The sequence below is a fragment of the Temnothorax curvispinosus genome, unplaced genomic scaffold, assembly GCF_003070985.1.
Source record: "Temnothorax curvispinosus isolate PA1 unplaced genomic scaffold, ASM307098v1 QBEX01011484.1, whole genome shotgun sequence".
NCBI lineage: Eukaryota > Metazoa > Arthropoda > Insecta > Hymenoptera > Formicidae > Temnothorax > Temnothorax curvispinosus.
This window is the reverse complement of record NW_020221264.1, coordinates 1-20,135: the sequence shown is the minus strand read 5'-3', so window position 1 is coordinate 20,135 and position 20,135 is coordinate 1. Positions and strand designations below refer to the sequence as shown.

At 42.9% G+C, this 20,135-nt stretch overlaps 2 protein-coding genes across 7 annotated transcripts; one reads left to right on the top strand and one right to left on the bottom strand.

Annotated features, from left to right (window-relative positions):
- The first annotated feature begins 449 nt into the window (after positions 1 to 449).
- Positions 450 to 16,560, top strand: LOC112461509 (acetyl-CoA carboxylase-like). Of its 5 annotated transcripts, none has more exons than XM_025026771.1 (12): positions 674 to 719; positions 2,596 to 2,881; positions 7,680 to 7,803; positions 7,886 to 8,216; positions 8,383 to 8,680; positions 8,783 to 8,996; positions 9,073 to 9,406; positions 9,475 to 9,935; positions 10,078 to 13,923; positions 14,005 to 14,284; positions 14,361 to 14,641; positions 14,713 to 16,560. In XM_025026771.1, exons 2-12 carry the CDS (start codon positions 2,700 to 2,702, stop codon positions 15,325 to 15,327), a joined length of 6,966 nt encoding a protein of 2,321 aa, XP_024882539.1. In that variant the 5' UTR covers positions 674 to 719; positions 2,596 to 2,699; the 3' UTR covers positions 15,328 to 16,560. The 5 variants fall into 5 exon arrangements, with proteins under 5 accessions (XP_024882537.1, XP_024882539.1, XP_024882535.1 ...); XM_025026767.1 differs by lacking the exon at positions 674 to 719 and adding an exon at positions 1,699 to 2,237; XM_025026768.1 differs by lacking the exon at positions 674 to 719 and adding an exon at positions 1,700 to 2,204.
- On the bottom strand, positions 16,281 to 20,008 carry LOC112461510 (SID1 transmembrane family member 1-like). Of its 2 annotated transcripts, XM_025026774.1 has the most exons (9): positions 19,761 to 20,005; positions 19,382 to 19,677; positions 19,135 to 19,282; positions 18,971 to 19,054; positions 18,488 to 18,796; positions 17,828 to 18,377; positions 17,494 to 17,762; positions 17,224 to 17,433; positions 16,281 to 17,118 (listed from the first exon to the last, which is right to left on the bottom strand). In XM_025026774.1, the coding sequence occupies exons 1-9, from the start codon at positions 19,944 to 19,946 to the stop codon at positions 16,831 to 16,833; spliced, it is 2,340 nt and encodes a 779-aa protein (XP_024882542.1). In that variant the 5' UTR covers positions 19,947 to 20,005; the 3' UTR covers positions 16,281 to 16,830. The 2 variants fall into 2 exon arrangements, with proteins under 2 accessions (XP_024882542.1, XP_024882541.1); XM_025026773.1 differs by having other exon boundaries at positions 17,224 to 17,762; positions 19,761 to 20,008.
- Positions 20,009 to 20,135: the final 127 nt, after the last annotated feature.

Below are 20,135 nucleotides of genomic sequence, written 5' to 3'. Positions count from 1 at the left end.
CACTCATCGCAGAACGCTCATTGGATATCGCACGTCACGGTCGATGGTAGGCTCCGTTCCGATATTATTCGCTGCCAGTACTAAAAATCTATGGTTTACGTCACATACACTATAGATTTTCAGTACTAGCGGTACTGGCAGAGTGAATAACGGAACACAGCCCTTATCGCGCTGGCTGTCGAGGCCATAAGGTTTCAACCAATCGCGTTACTCAATTCGGTTACATACTGCCGAATCGAGCAACGCGATTGGTCAAAAACTTACTGTTACGTCTTCCTGAAAGTGTGTGTGCGTGTGTGGCCAGCATTTCTCTGGCACCTGCTGGCCGAGTCACGCGGGCGTCTCGACCGGTAAGAATGGGTAAGGACGAGCGCGGGCGATGACAGTGGCACGTCGATGTACTCTTTCCCTTTTTTTACATTTCGCTACGTCCGATCCAGTAGCGGTTCGTCCGTGCGGAAGGGCAAAAACAATTTCCCACAAAGAGATATACATGGTCACGCGGTGACGGTGACTCGGCTCGTCCCGAACCGATTACGACGCTCGCTGCGTCAGGTGAGACGTCGAAGCGGAGCACGGTGGACGCCCGTCCACCCGGAGTCTTGACCCCCGCGCGGAACCGCCGACTCGGCTCGAATGACAGAACGGGAACCAGTGGACGAACCTAACCTCCAGGAGAAGCAGCGGGTCGTCGGCCCGGCGCGCAAGATCCGTCACCGGTGAGTCGACGTCGTCTTTCTGTTTGTTTTTGCGCGTGCCGGGCGCTTCGGCATGCCCTGGGTCAAATCGGGGGGGCGATCGACACGCGACCCCTCTCGAAAATGTCGCGGGTCGCGGCTCTCGCGCGTTGACCACGCTCGAGCGATATAGCCACGGTGGGACCGCGACCGCGGACACGCTCCGCTCCGCTCCGCGCCGTACCGTGCCGTGCCGTGTCACGCCGCGCGCGTGGGCCAATCGGCGCCGCTCGTGCGTCGCCTGACACTCGGCTCGACCAATCGCCGCCTCCTTCTAATTTTTTGACAATCTCACGTGAAAATCTACAGAATTAACCACGCGAGAGCCACGGATCGTTTGCGATCATTTGCGATAGTCCGTGATTCGAAATGCGAATTTGAAAGAGACGCCGTAGGTTCTCTCGATAAGAAAAAAAAAGGAAGGCGAGAAAGAAAGGACCGATATGAATGTCGAGTCGAACGCCGCCGTGCTTAATCCCGTTCCTGTAATTCTCCGCGTAACGCAAAAAGTGTTGGTCGCTCATGGGAAATCAAACGTCCTGGTTAATCCCGTTGTTGAACGATAAGCGTGATGTTTCGCGGTTCTTTTCACACCGAGACGACCCTCGGAATTCCCGAAGAGTCTGTGGTTCTTATTGTCTGGTTGCGTAATCGATATTAGAAGTTTTTACGCGCTCGTAAAAACTTTGTACACGTCGACTTTCATTTCACTTCCGCAGGTCATTCATTCGCGAGATCGGCCGCTCGAGGAGTCGTTGATGGTTGTCTGCGCTCCGTATGCAAATACTCCTCGCTGATGACGCGCGTGTTTGCGGTCCTTGGCGGCGATGTAAACAAAAGCGCGCGCGTCTCAACCTCGCACGCGTGTAAATGAGCGAGCGCCGTACTTTCCGGCTGTCGCAAATTCGCCTTGCTAATGCACAAAAGAAAAACAAAATATGATTCGACGAGAGATTAGAGCGATTAGATGAGTGACTGGGGACTTGAGAGGCGGTCGAAGAGAAAGGGAAAGAAAGCTCGGAGATCTCGAGGATCGAAAAGGGTTGAAGATACATGCAAGCTAAAGTTCTGATGGCATTGACGCGCGAAAGCTCCACGAGGAATAACTGCGGAGGCGCGATCCCGGATGATCGACGTGATTGCCGCATGACCGCGGCGACGTTTAGCGACGACCCTTGAACCCGCGAGCGAGCTTCGGTCGTGCTCGGCCCATGCGAGACACGTATGTCGCCCCGCGCCGCGGACAACTTGTTCCGCCTGGATCTCTCGGCGAGTCAGTTCAGTGCAGCGCGCGCAATCCGGTGGGAATTGTCGTCGTCGTCGTCGTCGACGTCGTCGTGGTCGTACTCCTCAGTACCCTGTCAGCCCGCGATTCCTCCACGTGGCGCCGGTTCTCCTCGATCTCGTTATATACATGCCACTCGACATAGGGGAGGAGGAGATGCCAAGGTGGAGAACGTAAACGTGGTATGCTACGCCGTCTTCTGGACACCCTGTACGGTACTTTCCCCATAATTTCTATCGTATACGCACGCACCGTGTTTACGCACCTGTGCGTCTCTCATCCCTCGAAACGATCACGGTATCCACGGTGGGTGCTCTTTCTTCTCTTCTTTCCTCTTCCTCCTCTTTTTGGAGCGCGCGAAGGGAGCGATTTCCTCGCGTCGCCTACCTGCCGAGGGGCTCTACGTTTCTGCGCGATTCTCCTGGTGAGTAGCAATAAGCTTTTCGAGGCGTCCTTAACGCCCGGACCTTCCGAGGGAGATCGCCGTAATTCAAATCGCATCATTCTCCTCGAAACGATCGTTCCCGCTTCCGAAAGGAACATGTATACACACGCGCGAATGTGTTGTTGAAGGTAACGTCGAGCGCGCGTCGGAGTCTTCCGGTACGGCGGCAGGATCCAGGGAGGAGACTGTCCACTGTGTCAATTCCTGTATCAAGTCCGCTCGCGCGAAAGTGATGTCGGAGACACCGGTGAGCTTTGTCGTCGGGGAGCCCGAGCATGAGCCCGATCCTAATCGCGATCCCGATCCTAGCGAGGTGCTGGAGATCGAGGATAGCTTCCCGAACGAGAGCAGCGATAGCGGCAATTTGCAGACAAATGCCGCGGAAGGACTGGTCGAACGCCGTAGGCGGCTCAGGTGATTTTTGTTTCTTTTTTCTTCTTCTCCCGTTGTCAGTAACGAGCAAAAGCAGATCCCGATTCAGATGCCCCTGCGGCCGAGTCGTCCGGCGTCGGGGCGGCTACCCGCTTACCCGCGTCGTTCGCCGTCCGCGCGAGTCTCGAGATTGCGAAGGATGAGACGGCGGAAAATTCGTCAACTTGCGCACCTACGAGAAAGCTAGGGAAGGAAAGGGAACGACGCGATATGTATCTTCGTAACCTTTTTCACCTCTGTCACCGCGCGACAATGAACGTTCAACGTTTGAATATTCAAAGAGTCGCCTCCCCGCATTAAATACGACCGACGCATTCTGCAAAAAAAAAAAACGTGGTTTTTCAGAATGCACGGTCTTAAAATATTTGGGTTTTAGATAAATCGTGAACATCCACGCACGTCGGACCGATTGGGTTCTCTACCATGTATTAAATACGCATTGCAAACGACACGAATTCGACCTTACGCGGTTATCGCGGCTGACAAGATACTTTTAAAGACCCGATAATGCAAAACTGGTATTTTTTTCCTATTTTTTTTTTCTACGCGCACACACACACACATACACAAACACTACACTTTCTTCGCTCACGAGTTGTAACATTACGAGTTACAAATACGGTATACGTAAATAGGATGTTATCGCGTAATCTTCGATGTGGTCGTACGATCTTTCCTTCAAGAGTTAAAAGACCGAATGAGAAGCTAGAAGCTACCGTCTTTACGCGCGACGATATGTGATATATGAAACATTGGACGGAGAGACGATTATGTAATATGTTTTCATGTCGTTTCAATTTTAGAGCGTGTCGTAATTCGCGCAGGTTCAAAAATTTTTATATATTTATATTTTTATATATTTATATATTTATATTTTTCAGATTTTTTATACGAATTAAAACGTTTTTCAGAAAAACTCGGAACAAAACACTCACAAAATAACAATAAAATATTTCAGATTTTTCCTATAACCGATATATTTTTATAAAAATCTGAATGAATTTAAGTTCTAATATAATATTCAAAGACGCGATCGCATGGGGAAAAAATAATGAAGCCAATCTGCGAAAAGGTTAAAGGCCTCAAAATTCCTTTAACATTGTAATTGATGACGACTGCTTTTTGCTCGATACGTGAATGAGCTTGATAAGCAGATTCTGAAATGTCGCACGTTGATCACGTGATCGATACAAGATACAACGATATCAATATATCGTATAAATATAATTTTATAATCCTTTTCATGCCGATATTAGAGCGATATTATTATTATTTTGATAACAATATCGAAGTGAGATCGTGTCGCAAAATGAATGCAAAGTAGATGCATCATATTTTATATCAAACTATATATGTTAAAATAAGATATGAAACATCCTGTTTCAAAGCGATTGATGTTTTGACCTTGTCTTGACGCTTTATAACAATAGTTGAAGAAGAATTAATTTATGCGAGAAGAATCGTATTGTTTCGTTTAGCAAAAATATTGATGGTCTTAGAATTGTAAAAGTTTTGACTAAAAATTTTTATTAACGTCTTTTCGAATCAACTAGTTTTTTCCGCACTCATTTCTATGTTGTAGAAAACGAAGATATTTGGATAGTCAGGAGGGGAAGTGAGTGACAATAGGCAATAGGCCTGTTCTTTTCAGCTGAACTAAAGCACGGTTTATCTTTCCTCTTTTTCTTTTCATGTTGGAGAGACAAAGAGAAAAGACGAACCGTCCAAGAAGTTCAGCTGAAAAGAGTAGACCTTATGAGTGAAACATGTTACACGATGACAGAGTAATGGAATCAATTATTTAAAAAATAGAGAACCGCTCGACTTTCCCTGGTGGAAAGATGTCTCAGAATTTTTCATACCTATTATTAATTAATTAGAATTTCTATAAAAATTTTCAGACTTTCTCAGAATGTTCAAAATTTTTCAGATTTTTTATACGAATTGGAACGTTTTTCAGAAAAACTCGGAACAAAACATTCACACAATAATAATAAAATATTTCAGATTTTTCCTACCAAATATATTTTTGTAAAAATCTGAATAAATATGTGAAAATCTGTGCAATTTATCATACAAACGAAAATTTTCATACAAACGGATACTGAAATATTCCGAAAATCTTCATCCAATTATTTCGGAAAATATCTAAGAATTTATATATATATTTTTTAGAATTTTTTATAAATCTCAATTCTTACAAAATTTCTGAGAAAATATGAAAAATTGTTTCACCAGGATTGTTACTATCTTTTTGTTTTCTAATTTGCCGTAAGAATGTCACAATATATCACTCGTTAAAACATTATTAAATTATTGAGTTTTTAATTATAAATATACAAGATTATTAAAAAATTAGAAAGATCCTGTACGTGCTTCTTTTTCTTCCCGAGCGTGCATGTAAAAAAAAAGGTAAGGGGATTCGCGTGTATCGAGGAAGGAAAGCCGTGTGGATAATCGGTAAGAAACTTGCTTGACCGCTGACGAGATAGTCGAAACGTCACGATAAGTTATACGTTTAATTCTTCATAGGAAACCCAAATTCTGCTATGCAAAACAGCCTGTTGCATGTGTCGTGACTCAAAAATATTCTTCATAATTTAGATTTATAATGACACGAATGACGTCGTGAAATTAATAATCCCCGACGCTCATTTTTGAAAATCATATTTTTAGAAATTATCTTCTTCGAGTGGTCGTTGCAACGCTATTTGAGAGAAAAGATCTTGCATTTCGCTCGTTATCCAGCCTCGCGAATATCTCATAGCTGTTGTCGAAACGAGACAACTTATTTATTTCTTACATTTATCTTATCATCTTTCTTATTATGATTATCTTCTATATTTTCAAAGGATTTTATATCTCTCTCTTCTTTTGCATTTGAGTGCTTTCGTTGCGTACATGCAAATGCGTACACGCAACGATGAAAATGACGAGCTATGGTGTTTTATGACGATATGCAGACGTGGTGACGCTGAACTTGATTTGCAGGATTATCTGTGCATTTCACAATTATATTATCGATAACATCTTTCGCATTGTTTAAACGAGGCGAAGCGTTATAGCGTGGGAGCTATTCAATTTTTATCCTGCAGGCTTTCGCAATTACGCGCATTATTTATTTGTTTTTGCTATTCTGGAGTTTGCAAACATTTCGGCCATTTATCCGGGAATTGCATGATGAGGTGGATAAAGAGATTTATCTTGACGGAAAATACAGAGAGGGCATGGCGAGCATGGCGAGAAACAGCGATACCGAAGAAAAGAATACGGACGAGACGCGAACAAAACATCCATCCAGATTAATGTAAATTTTATTTTGCGAATATATATAGACACCTTGTATAATCCATGCTAAAAACGTTACATCGCCAACTACGCGCGTCAAGCGAGCCTTGAGAAAGAAAGAAGGAAATTTTAATTGACATAAGAAAATGATCAGAAAGTCTCAATCTCCAATTAAATGAAATAATTAGAATAATCATAAATGTCAGGAAAGTTTCGATCACAAATTTCTCTCAAAAAGAGAGAAATATATATGCTATTATTATTATTATTTTAATATTGAGGCTGCATTCCGATATTCACTGTCAGCAACTTTCAGTACTGAAAATCTATAGTATACGTGACGTAAAATATAGATTTGCAGTACTGACAGTGAATATCGGAATGCAGCCTTGAATGAATGCATTTTTTCTCTTTGGATATCAGACAAATGCATTATTCAGCAATGAATGTTAAATAAGCTTCGAAATTATGGAATTTTAAGTAGGAGATTGCGAGATTAAGTAGTAGATAAGAAAAATGAAATAAATTGAAAGCCTCAAATTATTATAATATTATGACGGAAAGTACTGTATCGCGCAAACTATTCGAGGCTCAAATACTTTATTTTTTTTTACGTTTCGTATTTCTTACGGGCGGGTTGATGATATGAGATGTTTTTGCTCGTAATGAACTCGAAGTACATCACTGGTCAATATTTATGCAGATGTATGCGGAGCGTAGTTTACGGGATTTTAAAATATGTATCATCGAGTATGATAATATACCTCTAACACCACAATATATTGCAGCAGTATTGCACGGCAAAATTGCAATATTGCAGCAATATATCTGTATGTCCTACCCCGCGCAATATTGCTGCAATATTACAGCAATGCTGTGGCACTACATTGGACAAATATTATATAGAGGGGTAAAAGCCATAGTGGTGAAGTCAAATTTTTTAAAACATTGACTCGTGTGCATAGATGCAATATATACAATATAAATTGCATCTATGCACACGAGTTATTTTAAAAAATTTGACTTACACCATTATGGCTTTTACCCCTCCATATCTCTGAGTTAATTTATTTCTTAATTCACCAAATGTCTATATTTTTATTAAGGAACTTTATATATTAAAAGCTGATTAAAATAAATCATTATCTTTATTATAACTAAGCTAATTTATTTTTTAGTTCATCGAATGTGGATAGTTTCCCATTAAGAAACTTCATACATTTAAAGTAAATCTAAATAAATAATTATTTTTATTACATCCAACAATAAGCTAATTTATTTCTTAATTTATCGAATATATATGATGCCTTAATATGTTGCAATGCCACCTTGCAGCAATATTACTGCAAGATTGCCATAATATTACATTCCAATATTGTTGCAACGTATCAGCACTATTGCACTGCAAGTGCAATATGACAATATTGCTGCAATATATCGTGCTGTTAGGGACAATGAATACCTACTCATGAACGTGTACATGTTTCGATAGGCCCAGCATGTCGCAGGGTACGGTGATGATCCAAGCGCAAAATCGGCTTCTTGAGAAGGACTTTACCGTTGCGACTCCCGAAGAGTTTGTCCATCGTTTCGGAGGCACCAGAGTTATCAACAAGGTAAGCGTTTGCTTCAAACGCGCGGAGCGAGAAAAGGTTGACATTGCTACGGATCTTTACATTACAGACCGTCGTTTTGTAGGTGCTGATCGCCAACAATGGTATCGCGGCAGTTAAATGTATGCGATCAATTCGACGCTGGTCATACGAGATGTTTAAAAATGAGAGAGCTGTGCGTTTTGTGGTGATGGTCACGCCGGAAGATTTGAAGGCGAACGCGGAATACATCAAAATGGCAGATCAATACGTGCCTGTACCGGGTGGGAGCAACAACAACAATTACGCTAATGTGGAACTGATCGTCGATATCGCGATACGTACTCAAGTCCAAGCAGTTTGGGCCGGATGGGGCCATGCTTCGGAAAATCCTAAACTTCCGGAGCTACTCCACAAAAATAACATCTGCTTTATTGGTATAAATAAAAAGTATAATTTGTGTTTCTCCAGCTGTTATTTTGCCGATAAGAATCAATAAAATGATCGTGACAACAGCTTTTCGCGGGATTTTAATATTCATAAATTTGCATACTTTCATGTCGATGCGCTCTTACATTCTCATGTTCCTAAATTCTTCGGCAGGACCGTCCGAGAAAGCCATGTGGGCTCTAGGTGATAAGATCGCATCGAGCATAGTCGCTCAAACCGCGGATGTCCCAACGCTTCCCTGGTCAGGATCGGAATTGACAGCGCAATACAGTGGGAAAAAAATCAAGATATCATCGGAACTTTTTAAAAAGGGATGCGTTGCCACCGTGGAGGAATGTCTGGCAGCGGCTAACAAGATCGGCTTCCCGGTTATGGTAAAGGCGAGCGAAGGTGGTGGAGGTAAAGGAATTAGGAAGGTTGAAAACGCTGAGGAATTACCCGCTTTGTTTAGGTAAGACCCAAAGTTCCGCGCCCAAAAAGAGGACTTTAATTGTATAAACCATTGCACTGCACTGTGTAAACCATTTTCATCGCAAGGATTTCTAACGTTTAGGCAAGTACAGATCGAAATACCTGGCTCACCAATATTCATTATGAAACTGGCTAAATGCGCTCGTCACTTGGAAGTACAATTACTGGCCGACATTTATGGTAACGCAATATCATTGTTCGGACGTGACTGCTCTATCCAGAGGAGACATCAAAAAATTATCGAGGAGGCACCTGCCGTGATCGCCAAACCAGAGGTTTTCGAAGAGATGGAAAAAGTAAATATCACAGTAATTATATTTTTGACAACGTTGTTATTGACTGCGCTATTAATTGTCTACTATCAAATGACAGGCCGCTGTGAGATTAGCAAAAATGGTGGGATACGTTAGCGCAGGTACCGTTGAGTATCTGTACGATACAGCGGGCAGGTATTATTTCTTGGAGTTGAATCCTCGTCTTCAAGTGGAACATCCTTGTACCGAGATGGTATCGGATGTAAATCTACCGGCCGCCCAACTACAGATAGCCATGGGTTTACCATTGCATCACATCAAAGATATACGTCTTTTGTACGGTGAAAGCCCCTGGGGCGATAACCCGATCGATTTTGACCAACCACGTCATAAACCTCAACCGTGGGGTCACGTTATCGCAGCTAGAATTACTAGCGAAAATCCTGACGAAGGTGAGATTACTTTCTACCGCAAAAGCTTTAATCTTGTATACAAATTATATAATTTGCTTGGATTTTAGGCTTCAAACCGAGTTCCGGCACGGTGCAGGAGTTGAATTTTCGATCATCCAAAAATGTATGGGGCTATTTCTCAGTTGGAGCTTCGGGGGGACTCCACGAGTTCGCGGACTCTCAATTTGGCCATTGCTTCTCTTGGGGTGAAGACCGTAATCAAGCTAGAGAGAATTTAGTCATAGCCCTAAAAGAATTGAGCATCAGAGGCGATTTTAGGACGACGGTCGAGTATCTTATCACTTTGCTGGAGACCGAATCCTTTCTACAAAATAATATAGATACCGCTTGGCTCGATTTGCTGATCTCTGAACGTGTCCGAAGCGACAAACCAGACATCTTATTGGCTGTTACCTGCGGAGCGCTTCATATCGCTGATAGAACGATTACAGCCGCTTTTGCTGGCTTTCAAACTGCCTTGGAGAAAGGCCAGATACAAGCCAGCAACGATTTAGATAACGTTGTTGACGTAAGTTTCTGTTCCATGTTGTTCGAGTAATACCTATCGCGCAAAATGCATTTTTCGAACTATTTTGGAATTGATTTTATACGTTATGGACTATGTACTTTTATTTTATTTTCGTTTTCTGTCACTATATTATGTCTTGCAGGTAGAGCTTATTAACGATGGATACAAATATAAAGTACAGGCTGCCAAATCCGGTCCCAATACTTACTTTCTCGTGATGAACGGTTCTTACAAAGAGATCGAAATCCATCGAATGTCGGACGGAGGATTGCTGCTTTCGCTGGACGGTGCCAGTTTTACGACTTATATGCGTGAAGAGGTGGATCGTTATAGGATTATTATTGGAAATCAGACGTGCATTTTCGAAAAGGACAATGATCCATCTTTACTGAGATCACCGTCGGCCGGCAAGTTGATCAATTTCTTGGTCGAGGATGGCGGCCACGTTGGCGCCGGTCAAGCGTACGCCGAAATCGAGGTAATGAAGATGGTCATGACCGTTACCGCCAGCGAGGCGGGAAGCGTGTTTTATGTGAAGAGACCTGGCGCTATATTAGAAGCCGGTACATTGATCGCGCATCTTGAGCTGGATGATCCGTCATTGGTGACAAAAGCGCAAGAATATACGGGACAATTCAGGACAGCAGCGGGATCGACTGTACCGGACAAACTGAATCATCTTCATGCCATGTATCGAAACGCTTTGGAAAATACATTGGCTGGCTACTGCCTGCCCGATCCGTACCATTTGCCGCGTCTACGTGAGCGAATCGAAAAGTTCATGTTTTCATTACGCGATCCTAATTTGCCGTTGTTGGAACTGCAGGAGGTGATCGCAACGATATCCGGCCGGATTCCCGTCTCAGTGGAGAAAAAGATTCGCAAATTGATGTCTCTGTACGAGCGAAACATCACGTCAATTTTAGCTCAATTTCCCAGTCAGCAGATTGCCGCCGTAATCGATGGACACGCGGCGACCTTATCGAAGAGAGCCGAGCGAGACGTGTTCTTCATGACCACTCAAGCCATCGTGCAATTAGTACAAAGATACCGGAACGGTATACGCGGCCGAATGAAGACCGCCGTGCACGAACTTCTCCGACAATATTACACAGTCGAGAGCCAATTCCAACAAGGTCACTATGACAAGTGCGTTTCCGCGCTGATAGAGAAGTACAAGGATGACGTAGCTACAGTGACCGGGATGATCTTCAGTCATAATCAAGTGACAAAGAAGAACGTACTAGTCACTATGCTGATCGATCATCTATGGGCTAACGAACCTGGTCTTACGGACGAGCTGTCGAGCACGTTGACGGAATTAACCAGTCTGAATCGCACGGAGCACAGCCGCGTTGCGTTGAGAGCCAGGCAGGTATTAATCGCCGCCCATCAGCCTGCATACGAGCTCAGGCATAATCAGATGGAATCTATATTCCTTTCTGCAGTTGATATGTACGGGCACGACTTCCATCCGGAAAATTTACAGAAACTCATTCTCTCGGAAACGTCCATTTTCGACATACTTCATGATTTCTTCTATCATAACAATCGTGTGGTGTGCAACGCAGCCTTAGAAGTCTACGTGCGACGAGCTTACATCAGTTATGAACTGACATGTTTGCAACACTTGGAGCTGTCCGGCGAAATCCCATTAGTGTATTTCCAATTTGTTTTACCCAGCAATCACCCTAATCGTCAGAATCAGTCTCTGGTAGATCACAGAGCCGGCGCGATGGCGGCTTTTGAGGATCTCGATCAGTTCAGCCAGTACGCGGACGAGATTTTGGACTTGCTGGAGGATCTGTCGAGTCCCACACCGGTAATGTCCGCGAAACTGTTGGAGGCAGTGGATGCTGTCGGTAGCGAATCACGGCACAGTACGTCAATCAACGTCTCCTTGAGCGCGGCTGAGACGGCAACTGCAGCGACAGCGGCGACTATCAATGACAAATTCGCCGAGCCGGTTCACATATTGAGCATCGCGGTTAAAGAGAATGGCACCGAGGACGACGCCACCATGGCCAGGATGTTTGGAGATTGGTGCGCGAATAACAAGGACGAGCTGATATCCCGCGGCATCCGAAGAGTTACGTTCGCCGCGCTCACGAGGCGACAGTTTCCCAAGTTCTTTACCTTCCGTCAGCGAGAGGGCTTCGTCGAGGACAGAATCTACCGTCACCTCGAGCCTGGCTGCGCTTTCCAATTGGAATTGAATCGCATGCGAACTTACGATCTTGAAGCACTTCCGACGTCCAATCAGAAGATGCACCTGTATCTCGGACAAGCCAAGGTCGCCAAGGGCCAGCAAGTTACGGATTATCGTTTCTTCATTCGCTCGATCATACGACATTCTGATCTGATCACGAAGGAAGCTAGCTTCGATTATCTTCACAACGAGGGCGAGCGCGTCTTGCTCGAGGCCATGGACGAGCTGGAGGTCGCGTTCTCGCATCCTCTCGCTAAGCGCACCGAGTGCAATCACATCTTCTTGAACTTTATACCCACGGTCATTATGGATCCCAGCAGAATAGAGGAAAGCGTGACGAGCATGGTGCTGCGATACGGGCCGAGATTATGGAAGTTGCACGTTCGACAAGCGGAGATAAAGATGACCATACGGCCCGCACCGGGGAAACCGACCTCCACTGTGCGTCTGTGTATCGCCAATGACAGTGGCTACAGCATCGACCTGCACCTTTACACGGAAGCCACCGATTCCAAGACGGGTATCATTCGCTTCGAATCTTATTCGCCTACGGCGGCCAATGCGACCAATTGGAGGCCGGGTCCTATGCACGGCTTACCGATCTCCACGCCGTATCTGACCAAAGATTATCTCCAAGCGAAGAGATTCCAGGCGCAGAGCGCCGGTACGACGTACGCTTATGACTTGCCGGACATGTTCCGGCAGCAACTCGAGAAGCTGTGGCAGAGGTACATTGAGGAGAGGCCACCGAGCGAAGGTCAAAGTCCGATTACGATTCCTAATCCGGTGATGGATGTCGTGGAGTTGGTGTTGGAAGGAGAACAGCTGGTTGAACAGAAGCGACTGCCGGGCGAGAACGATGTCGGCATGATCGCGTGGCGGTTGACTCTGTATACCCCGGAATATCCATTTGGCAGGGACATTATACTCATCTCTAACGATTTAACGTACTTGATAGGCTCATTCGGGACGCGCGAGGATCTGGTGTTTTACAGAGCTTCCGAGAGAGCGAGACAGCTCGGGTGTCCGCGCATATACTTTAGCGCCAACTCTGGAGCACGTATTGGCCTGGCCGAGGAGGTAAAAGCTCTTTTCAGGATCGCGTGGGAGGACGAGAACGAGCCGGAGAAGGGTTTCAGATACATATATCTCACACCGGACGATTACGCGCGCTTGGCGCCCCTCAATTCGGTGAAAGCCTCGCTGATTGAGGATCCCGCAGGAGAGTCACGTTATAAAATCACGGACATCATCGGCAAGGACGATGGTCTGGGAGTCGAGAATTTGAAGTACGCCGGTCTAATCGCGGGGGAGACATCGAGAGCCTATGAGGAGACGATCACGATTTCTATAGTGTCGTGCCGTGCAATCGGTATCGGCGCCTATCTGCTGCGTCTCGGCCAAAGGGTAATCCAGATCGAAAATTCGCACATTATTCTAACCGGTTACAGAGCATTGAACGCCGTGCTGGGTCGCGAGGTTTACGCCAGCAATAATCAGCTGGGCGGTACGCAGATTATGCACAACAATGGGGTGTCTCATGCGACCGACGCTCGAGACTTGGACGGAGTGGGGACCGCACTAAAGTGGCTAAGTTACTTCCCTAAAAATAGAGGCACCCCGTTGCCGATACTGTTACCCATCACAGACCCGATTGACCGAGAGATCGCTTACGTACCTACGAAAGCGGCCTACGATCCGAGATGGATGCTAGAAGGCAGAAACTGTACCGAGTCAAACGTTTGGGAAAGCGGCTTTTTCGACCGCGGCTCGTGGCACGTGAGTTTTATTTTTGTTTTCTCTCGCTCTTACAGCAACACGATAGCAAATTTGTTAATTCGCTTTTGTTTGATGGAACAGGAAATAATGAGGCCATGGGCGCAAACGGTGGTAACGGGGCGAGCTAGGCTCGGTGGGATACCGTGCGGCATTATCGCCGTCGAAACGAGGACCGTCGAGCTACATTTACCAGCCGACCCTGCCAATTTAGATTCGGAAGCGAAAACCATATCTCAAGCGGGACAAGTTTGGTTTCCGGACAGCGCGTACAAAACCGCCCAAGCTATTCAAGATTTCGGAAAGGAGGAATTGCCGCTATTTATCTTCGCCAATTGGAGAGGCTTTTCCGGCGGCATGAAAGGTGAGCTCGATCGAGCCTGCCGCTCGATTAATCGCTGTCCCAATTTCACTAATCGCTTCGTTATTCTCGTTTACAGACATGTACGAGCAGATCGTCAAGTTCGGCGCGTACATCGTGGACGGATTGCGGCAATATTGCAGGCCGATAATCGTTTATATCCCACCGAACGGGGAACTCAGAGGCGGCGCTTGGGCAGTCGTTGATACTACGATAAATCCTCGTTTTATAGAGATGTTTGCCGACAATACCAGTAGAGGTGGCATCTTGGAATCCGACGCTATCGTAGAAATCAAATTTCGTACCAAGGACATTGTGAAAACTATGCACAGAGTCGATCTCGTTATACTGAAATTAAAAGTACGTAAACGATTTCTTCTTTCTTTACGTCAAACTCCCGATATGTTTATGTAATCTATGTGTGTTTGTAGGAAAAATTGTCGACCGCAAACACGGCGGAGGAACGAACCGAGATCGAAGCGCAGATTCGCAAACGCGAGGAGATTTTGGAACCGATGTATCGTCAAGTCGCCGTACATTTTGCCGATCTGCACGATACACCGGAGAGGATGTTGGAGAAGAATACGATTCACGAGATAATACCATGGAAAAAGGCACGCCAGCTGTTTTACTGGCGATTACGCCGAAGACTTTCCGAGGAAGAAATTAAAAACGAGATCTTGTCGACGCAGCCCAGTCTCGACGTCAGACAAGTGGAAGCAATGCTTCGACGTTGGTTTATCGAGGACAAGGGAGCAACGGAGTCATATTTGTGGGATCAAGACGAAGCTGCAGCTTGTTGGCTGGAAGCGCAACGTAAAACCGATGACAGTGTTGTATCGCGTAATATAATGTGCGTGAAGAGAGACGCGGTAGTAACGCGTATCAAGGAGGCTTTAGAAATCTGTCCGGAAATAAGGTTGGACGCGGTGCTGGAAATTGCGCATAGATTGCAGCCGACCGAACGAGCGGAGTTGCAAAGAACTTTGTCGCAATTAGAGACTACGGGGCAGGAACACCATAAGGACTCGAGCGTTTCATCCTGAATGCATTTCTCGTACGAGTATCCGCTCCATGCTACGTATTCATTCCAACTTGTTAATATTTAAATGCGCATCAATAGTACAATTTATCATCAAAGATATATGTATAATTATTCATATCAATCCAAATATGTTCTGGTATTAAGGGTTAATAATTGAGCAGGCGATATTTCGAGTAGTTTTGTAAGATTTAATTTTTTCAAATTTCGACTGGAATCTGGCCACGATCATGATCTCTCTTTTGACATTTAAACGGTCGGAGTATCCCGATAGTTTAAAATTTAGCAAATTTTATTTTAAAGTTGATGATTCAAGAAATTGGAAAAATACAAGGGTGTGTTCCACTTGGCGCTCGCAACACTCTTAGAATCATTTCATCCTTGTTGTTTGTTAAATGTTAAATAAGGATGAATGAGCTCATGAGCGTTGTAAGCGCCAAATGGAACGCACCTTAGGATATTGTCCGATTAACTTGTTAAACGATTTTCTCATAATCTCTTTGATACAAAGCGCTTCACATATTCGAATATATGGATTTAGGAAAAAATAGAAAGGTGCGTCACTGTTGTTTCGTGACGAGCTTATAGATTATAATTGTATATGGAAATATAAAGAGATTTATACCCAAAATATCGCATATTCCTTCAGTTACAAACTTTTTGAAATTCTAAAACAATTTTTCCGTAGGAGAACTTGCCGATGTATTTCTTTATCATGACCGTTGAATTTTTAGAAAACATCCTTCGTATCCGACTTGTAACAGTATGTCATCTTGGTATATCTTTTAATTTTCAATATTTCACAAGTTTTTCATTAATGCTTGATTAGTGATAATTAAGATATGCCCCAATTTGGGACGTTCTGTACTGTGTATCTGAAAGAACATGCGTTAATAAAAGTGCGGGGATATTCTGTATATAATTATATACACACGCGCGGGCGCGTACGCGCGCAAATATATAAAATGTATATTTATTTTTCGAAGGAAAACATTGTAAGAGACTTTGACATTGATGAACAATATGCTCGCGCAACTGCCGCATTTAAATAACATTATCTTACGACAGATGCAAAAATGTAAACATTCTATGTATAACGTTAAATGTTTTTTCTCTATGTTAATTTCTTCTTTCTACGTTTTGCGCGGAAGATATATATTTTCATTTTCAAACATTATCACATTCTTCATAAAAAGTGCCATCGAAGCACTGGAATTAAAATTTGTTTATTGTAACATTGTATGCGTCTATACATTTATTCGGTTTAATCGAACGTCACACGCATTCTTTGGTGCAGACAATACTCACTAGCACGTTTCTATCACAAGAAATACACACGCACACGCTCTCTCTCCCAAGCCTTTTATATATTTGATATAATTTTTTTTGTAAAATTACTATTAGGTATATTATATAAACTATATACCATGTATGTACATTCGAGAGAATACCTCATAAAAAATTGTAAAGTTTCACATAATTCTCAAACCTACGTAGAAGATTATCCTTAAAAAACTGGTATTTGACTCCGATGTACATCTGTTAAGTCATCATCTAAAGTAAGTAATACCATAAATGAAAAGAACATTGCTAGTGCAGAGAGAAAGTGCCAGATATCATGGGAATCAAAAAAGTTCCATAATGCGCAAGGTTTATTGTACAGGCGGGATTGGGCCGGTGTAAGAGCCCAAGAAATAGTTTTATTCACGAAGAAGTACAAGGCTGCTCCCCAAAATAGCATGGATAGGAAAATATAAATCGCGGGTGTAGGAAGAATCCGTTCCCTATGGCACAACTGGAAGCAAGATTTTTGTATTAATTAAAATTATAAAATTCTTCTGATTTCTTACGTGGTCACGAAAGAGAGAGAGGAGGGAAGAGAGCGAGAGAATATACATACCTTCATCATTATGTAAAAGAATGTATATAAAATTAAATTGGACATCAATATAGCCAGTAAAAATGTAGCGAAGTTGCCTTGCTGATACATATTTCCGAATACCGCGAGACCGACGTTACATAAATTCGCTAATACGAGCATTATGAATCTTGCGGGATAAAGCGGTCGAAGTAAATGCCATATGCCGCAGCGTGCCTCGTGCTTGAATCTCTGCAAGATACCAATGGCAAATGTCTTGCGACAGTGCGTGATATTAAATAGATTACATACCTGTATCACTCTTTTAAAAACGCTTCTGTTGAATTTGCATCGTCCCATGTAATATATTTGCACAGTCAGAAAGAAGCATATTAGTAAATGCAGGATAGAAAATATTATCAGAAAGGTCTTAGAACCATTTAGAACTCCGATCAGTCCTGCGAATATTATAACAGCCAACATTCCAAATGTTACCGGTGCTCTAGCGTTTATATCGGGATGGCGATTTTGATAAATTTTGATCATACACAGCACAGCGATTACATACATGAAGCTGGTGTCTGGAAATTGATTATATGAATATATGAAATTAAAGAAAATATACTTTGCAATTAATGCCACTTACCAAATTGAAAATTACTACGGCTAGGGCACACGTGATAACTCGCCGACAATATACCTTCCATTATTAATGCAGTGCCCATTGCATAAAACAGACCGTAATGTTGCGGTATGCCATAGCATTTTGTTTTCTCCTGATCCGGCTCGTGGTGCTCTCGAGAGGAAGTTAGAAATATGAACAGTAAACCCAGCATAACGTATCCGAAATTTGAGAACACGTGATTGAAATCGGACAGTAGTCCCAGCGGATGGGCGCACAAGAAATTGTAATAGCACATATCTTGATTGCCGGTTGTATGAAGTACACGCTGATATGTCACCGCCAATTGCACGACCGGCAAGGTATAGAATATTGCGACGGTTGCCAAATAATATAAGTATAAACGAGATTTATGTCGCAATATCCTCGGTTCTTTGCGAGCGAGATCGCAAACCGAGAGGATGACCTTCGTTCGTATTACGTCCTTATCGGAGAGAGCATCTTCCATTAGATCTATATCGTCCTCATCCAGAGATGAATCTTCTTCTACAGAATCCCATTTTTTCGGACTATTCTGAAGCATTTCAATATTATAAACATTGACATTTATATAAACGTACTTACGCAAAAGACACAGATGACTATGTATATGAAGCTCGAATCATGTTAATATTAATTAGTTACCGTCGACGGACTCGGTACGTGCTCGTTAACATCTTGGCTTTGTTCGTTTATCGGTTCTTGCGTCGCAAGTTTCTTGGTCTCTCTGATATTGAATACTATTACAGCCATTATATAAGAGATACAAAAACCTAATACAATTGCCGCCGCGGATGCCGATGCAACAACATAATCCCGTTTAGTAATAGTAGGATTTACGATTAACGTAACATTTTTAGTACGAAGAGGATTACTACTTGATAACCCATTGCAATCGGTGTCCTCCCCTTTGACGACAAGTACAACGAAGAATCCTAATGGATAAGCCTCCCTCTGAAAAAAGTATTGTAACAGTTTTATATATATTGTAAAACGATTTATGTACATTGTAACGTTAACACTGTTGCATTATAATAACATATTATAACAATTTTATGTTACATTACATGGACATATAAAATACATCAATTTTCCTAAGATTATTACACTATATATAGCATCACTTACCGGTACTGTAATACCTCCTCTTCTACTCATAGTTTGCCAGTGTCCAGAAAACTCGATGTTTCGTTCCAAATCGAATACAGGACACTGAAAAATAGAGATTAGAAAGGAAAAATAGAGATTTATGAGTATTGAATTTCATCAAGAACTACATCACCACTACTCACCGAAGTATTTTGTATAGACACGGTCATACAGACATCATTATCCGATTCGACGCGAACAATGACAGAGGAGTTCTCCTGTTTTGAGAAGATGTAGCCATAATATATAGGTTCAGATGGAGAAATCTGTACCTCTACTTCAGTTCCAGAACTACGAAGGATCAAACGCAAAAATAAGCGAAAAGTATGAGCGAGCTATATGCTTGATGCGTTTCTTAACAATCTTGCGTTTGTATGACACAATACATACTTTAAATAAAAGTCTGTAATTTCAACCACGCTGATTTGAAAGAAGATATTATCGCGACTGGCTGTGGAGATACCGACAATAACATATTCCTCGTCGTTTTGTGCATATCGATAATACTTGGTGGAGCACAGAGTACGACTAGTCTTGTTATATGTCACAGTATCTAAGTTCACGCCGTTGACAAGCAAAGGTATTTGCCAAGATAGGATACCAGTTGTTTGACGCACTACTATTATCAACGGCAAACTATGAGTTGCGTTGCTTTCTATCTTGATTCTTGCGGTTTCCAAGGATATCTATATAAATATACAATTAAATATATAATTTTATTCAAAAGGAGAAGAGATATACCTTCGAATGAATAAGTGTCGACACTTACATTGCTAGTGGGATACAAAAACACATATTCGATCGTAGCGTTTATGGTTTTTGTATAATTTATTCCATAATCAGCCTGAATGACGATTGGAGAGAAAGATGGGGATGTCGAGGATAAAGTCACAGCCCTTACAGTGTGAAGAAGTAGTAATAAAGTAATTAATCTCAAAGTATATTGCATCTCCATCGTGATTTTACTAGAAAAGAAGCAAAATGATTTAAACAAATTCAGTAGACTTGTATATCTTCGTAATATATATATGTACTATATATATAAAATACGGATGTTGCTCGACATTCGTATCTCTATTGAAATAACGATAAATTAAATACTGGCGATACTGATAACTACAGAACTATAGAATATTGGAATAAG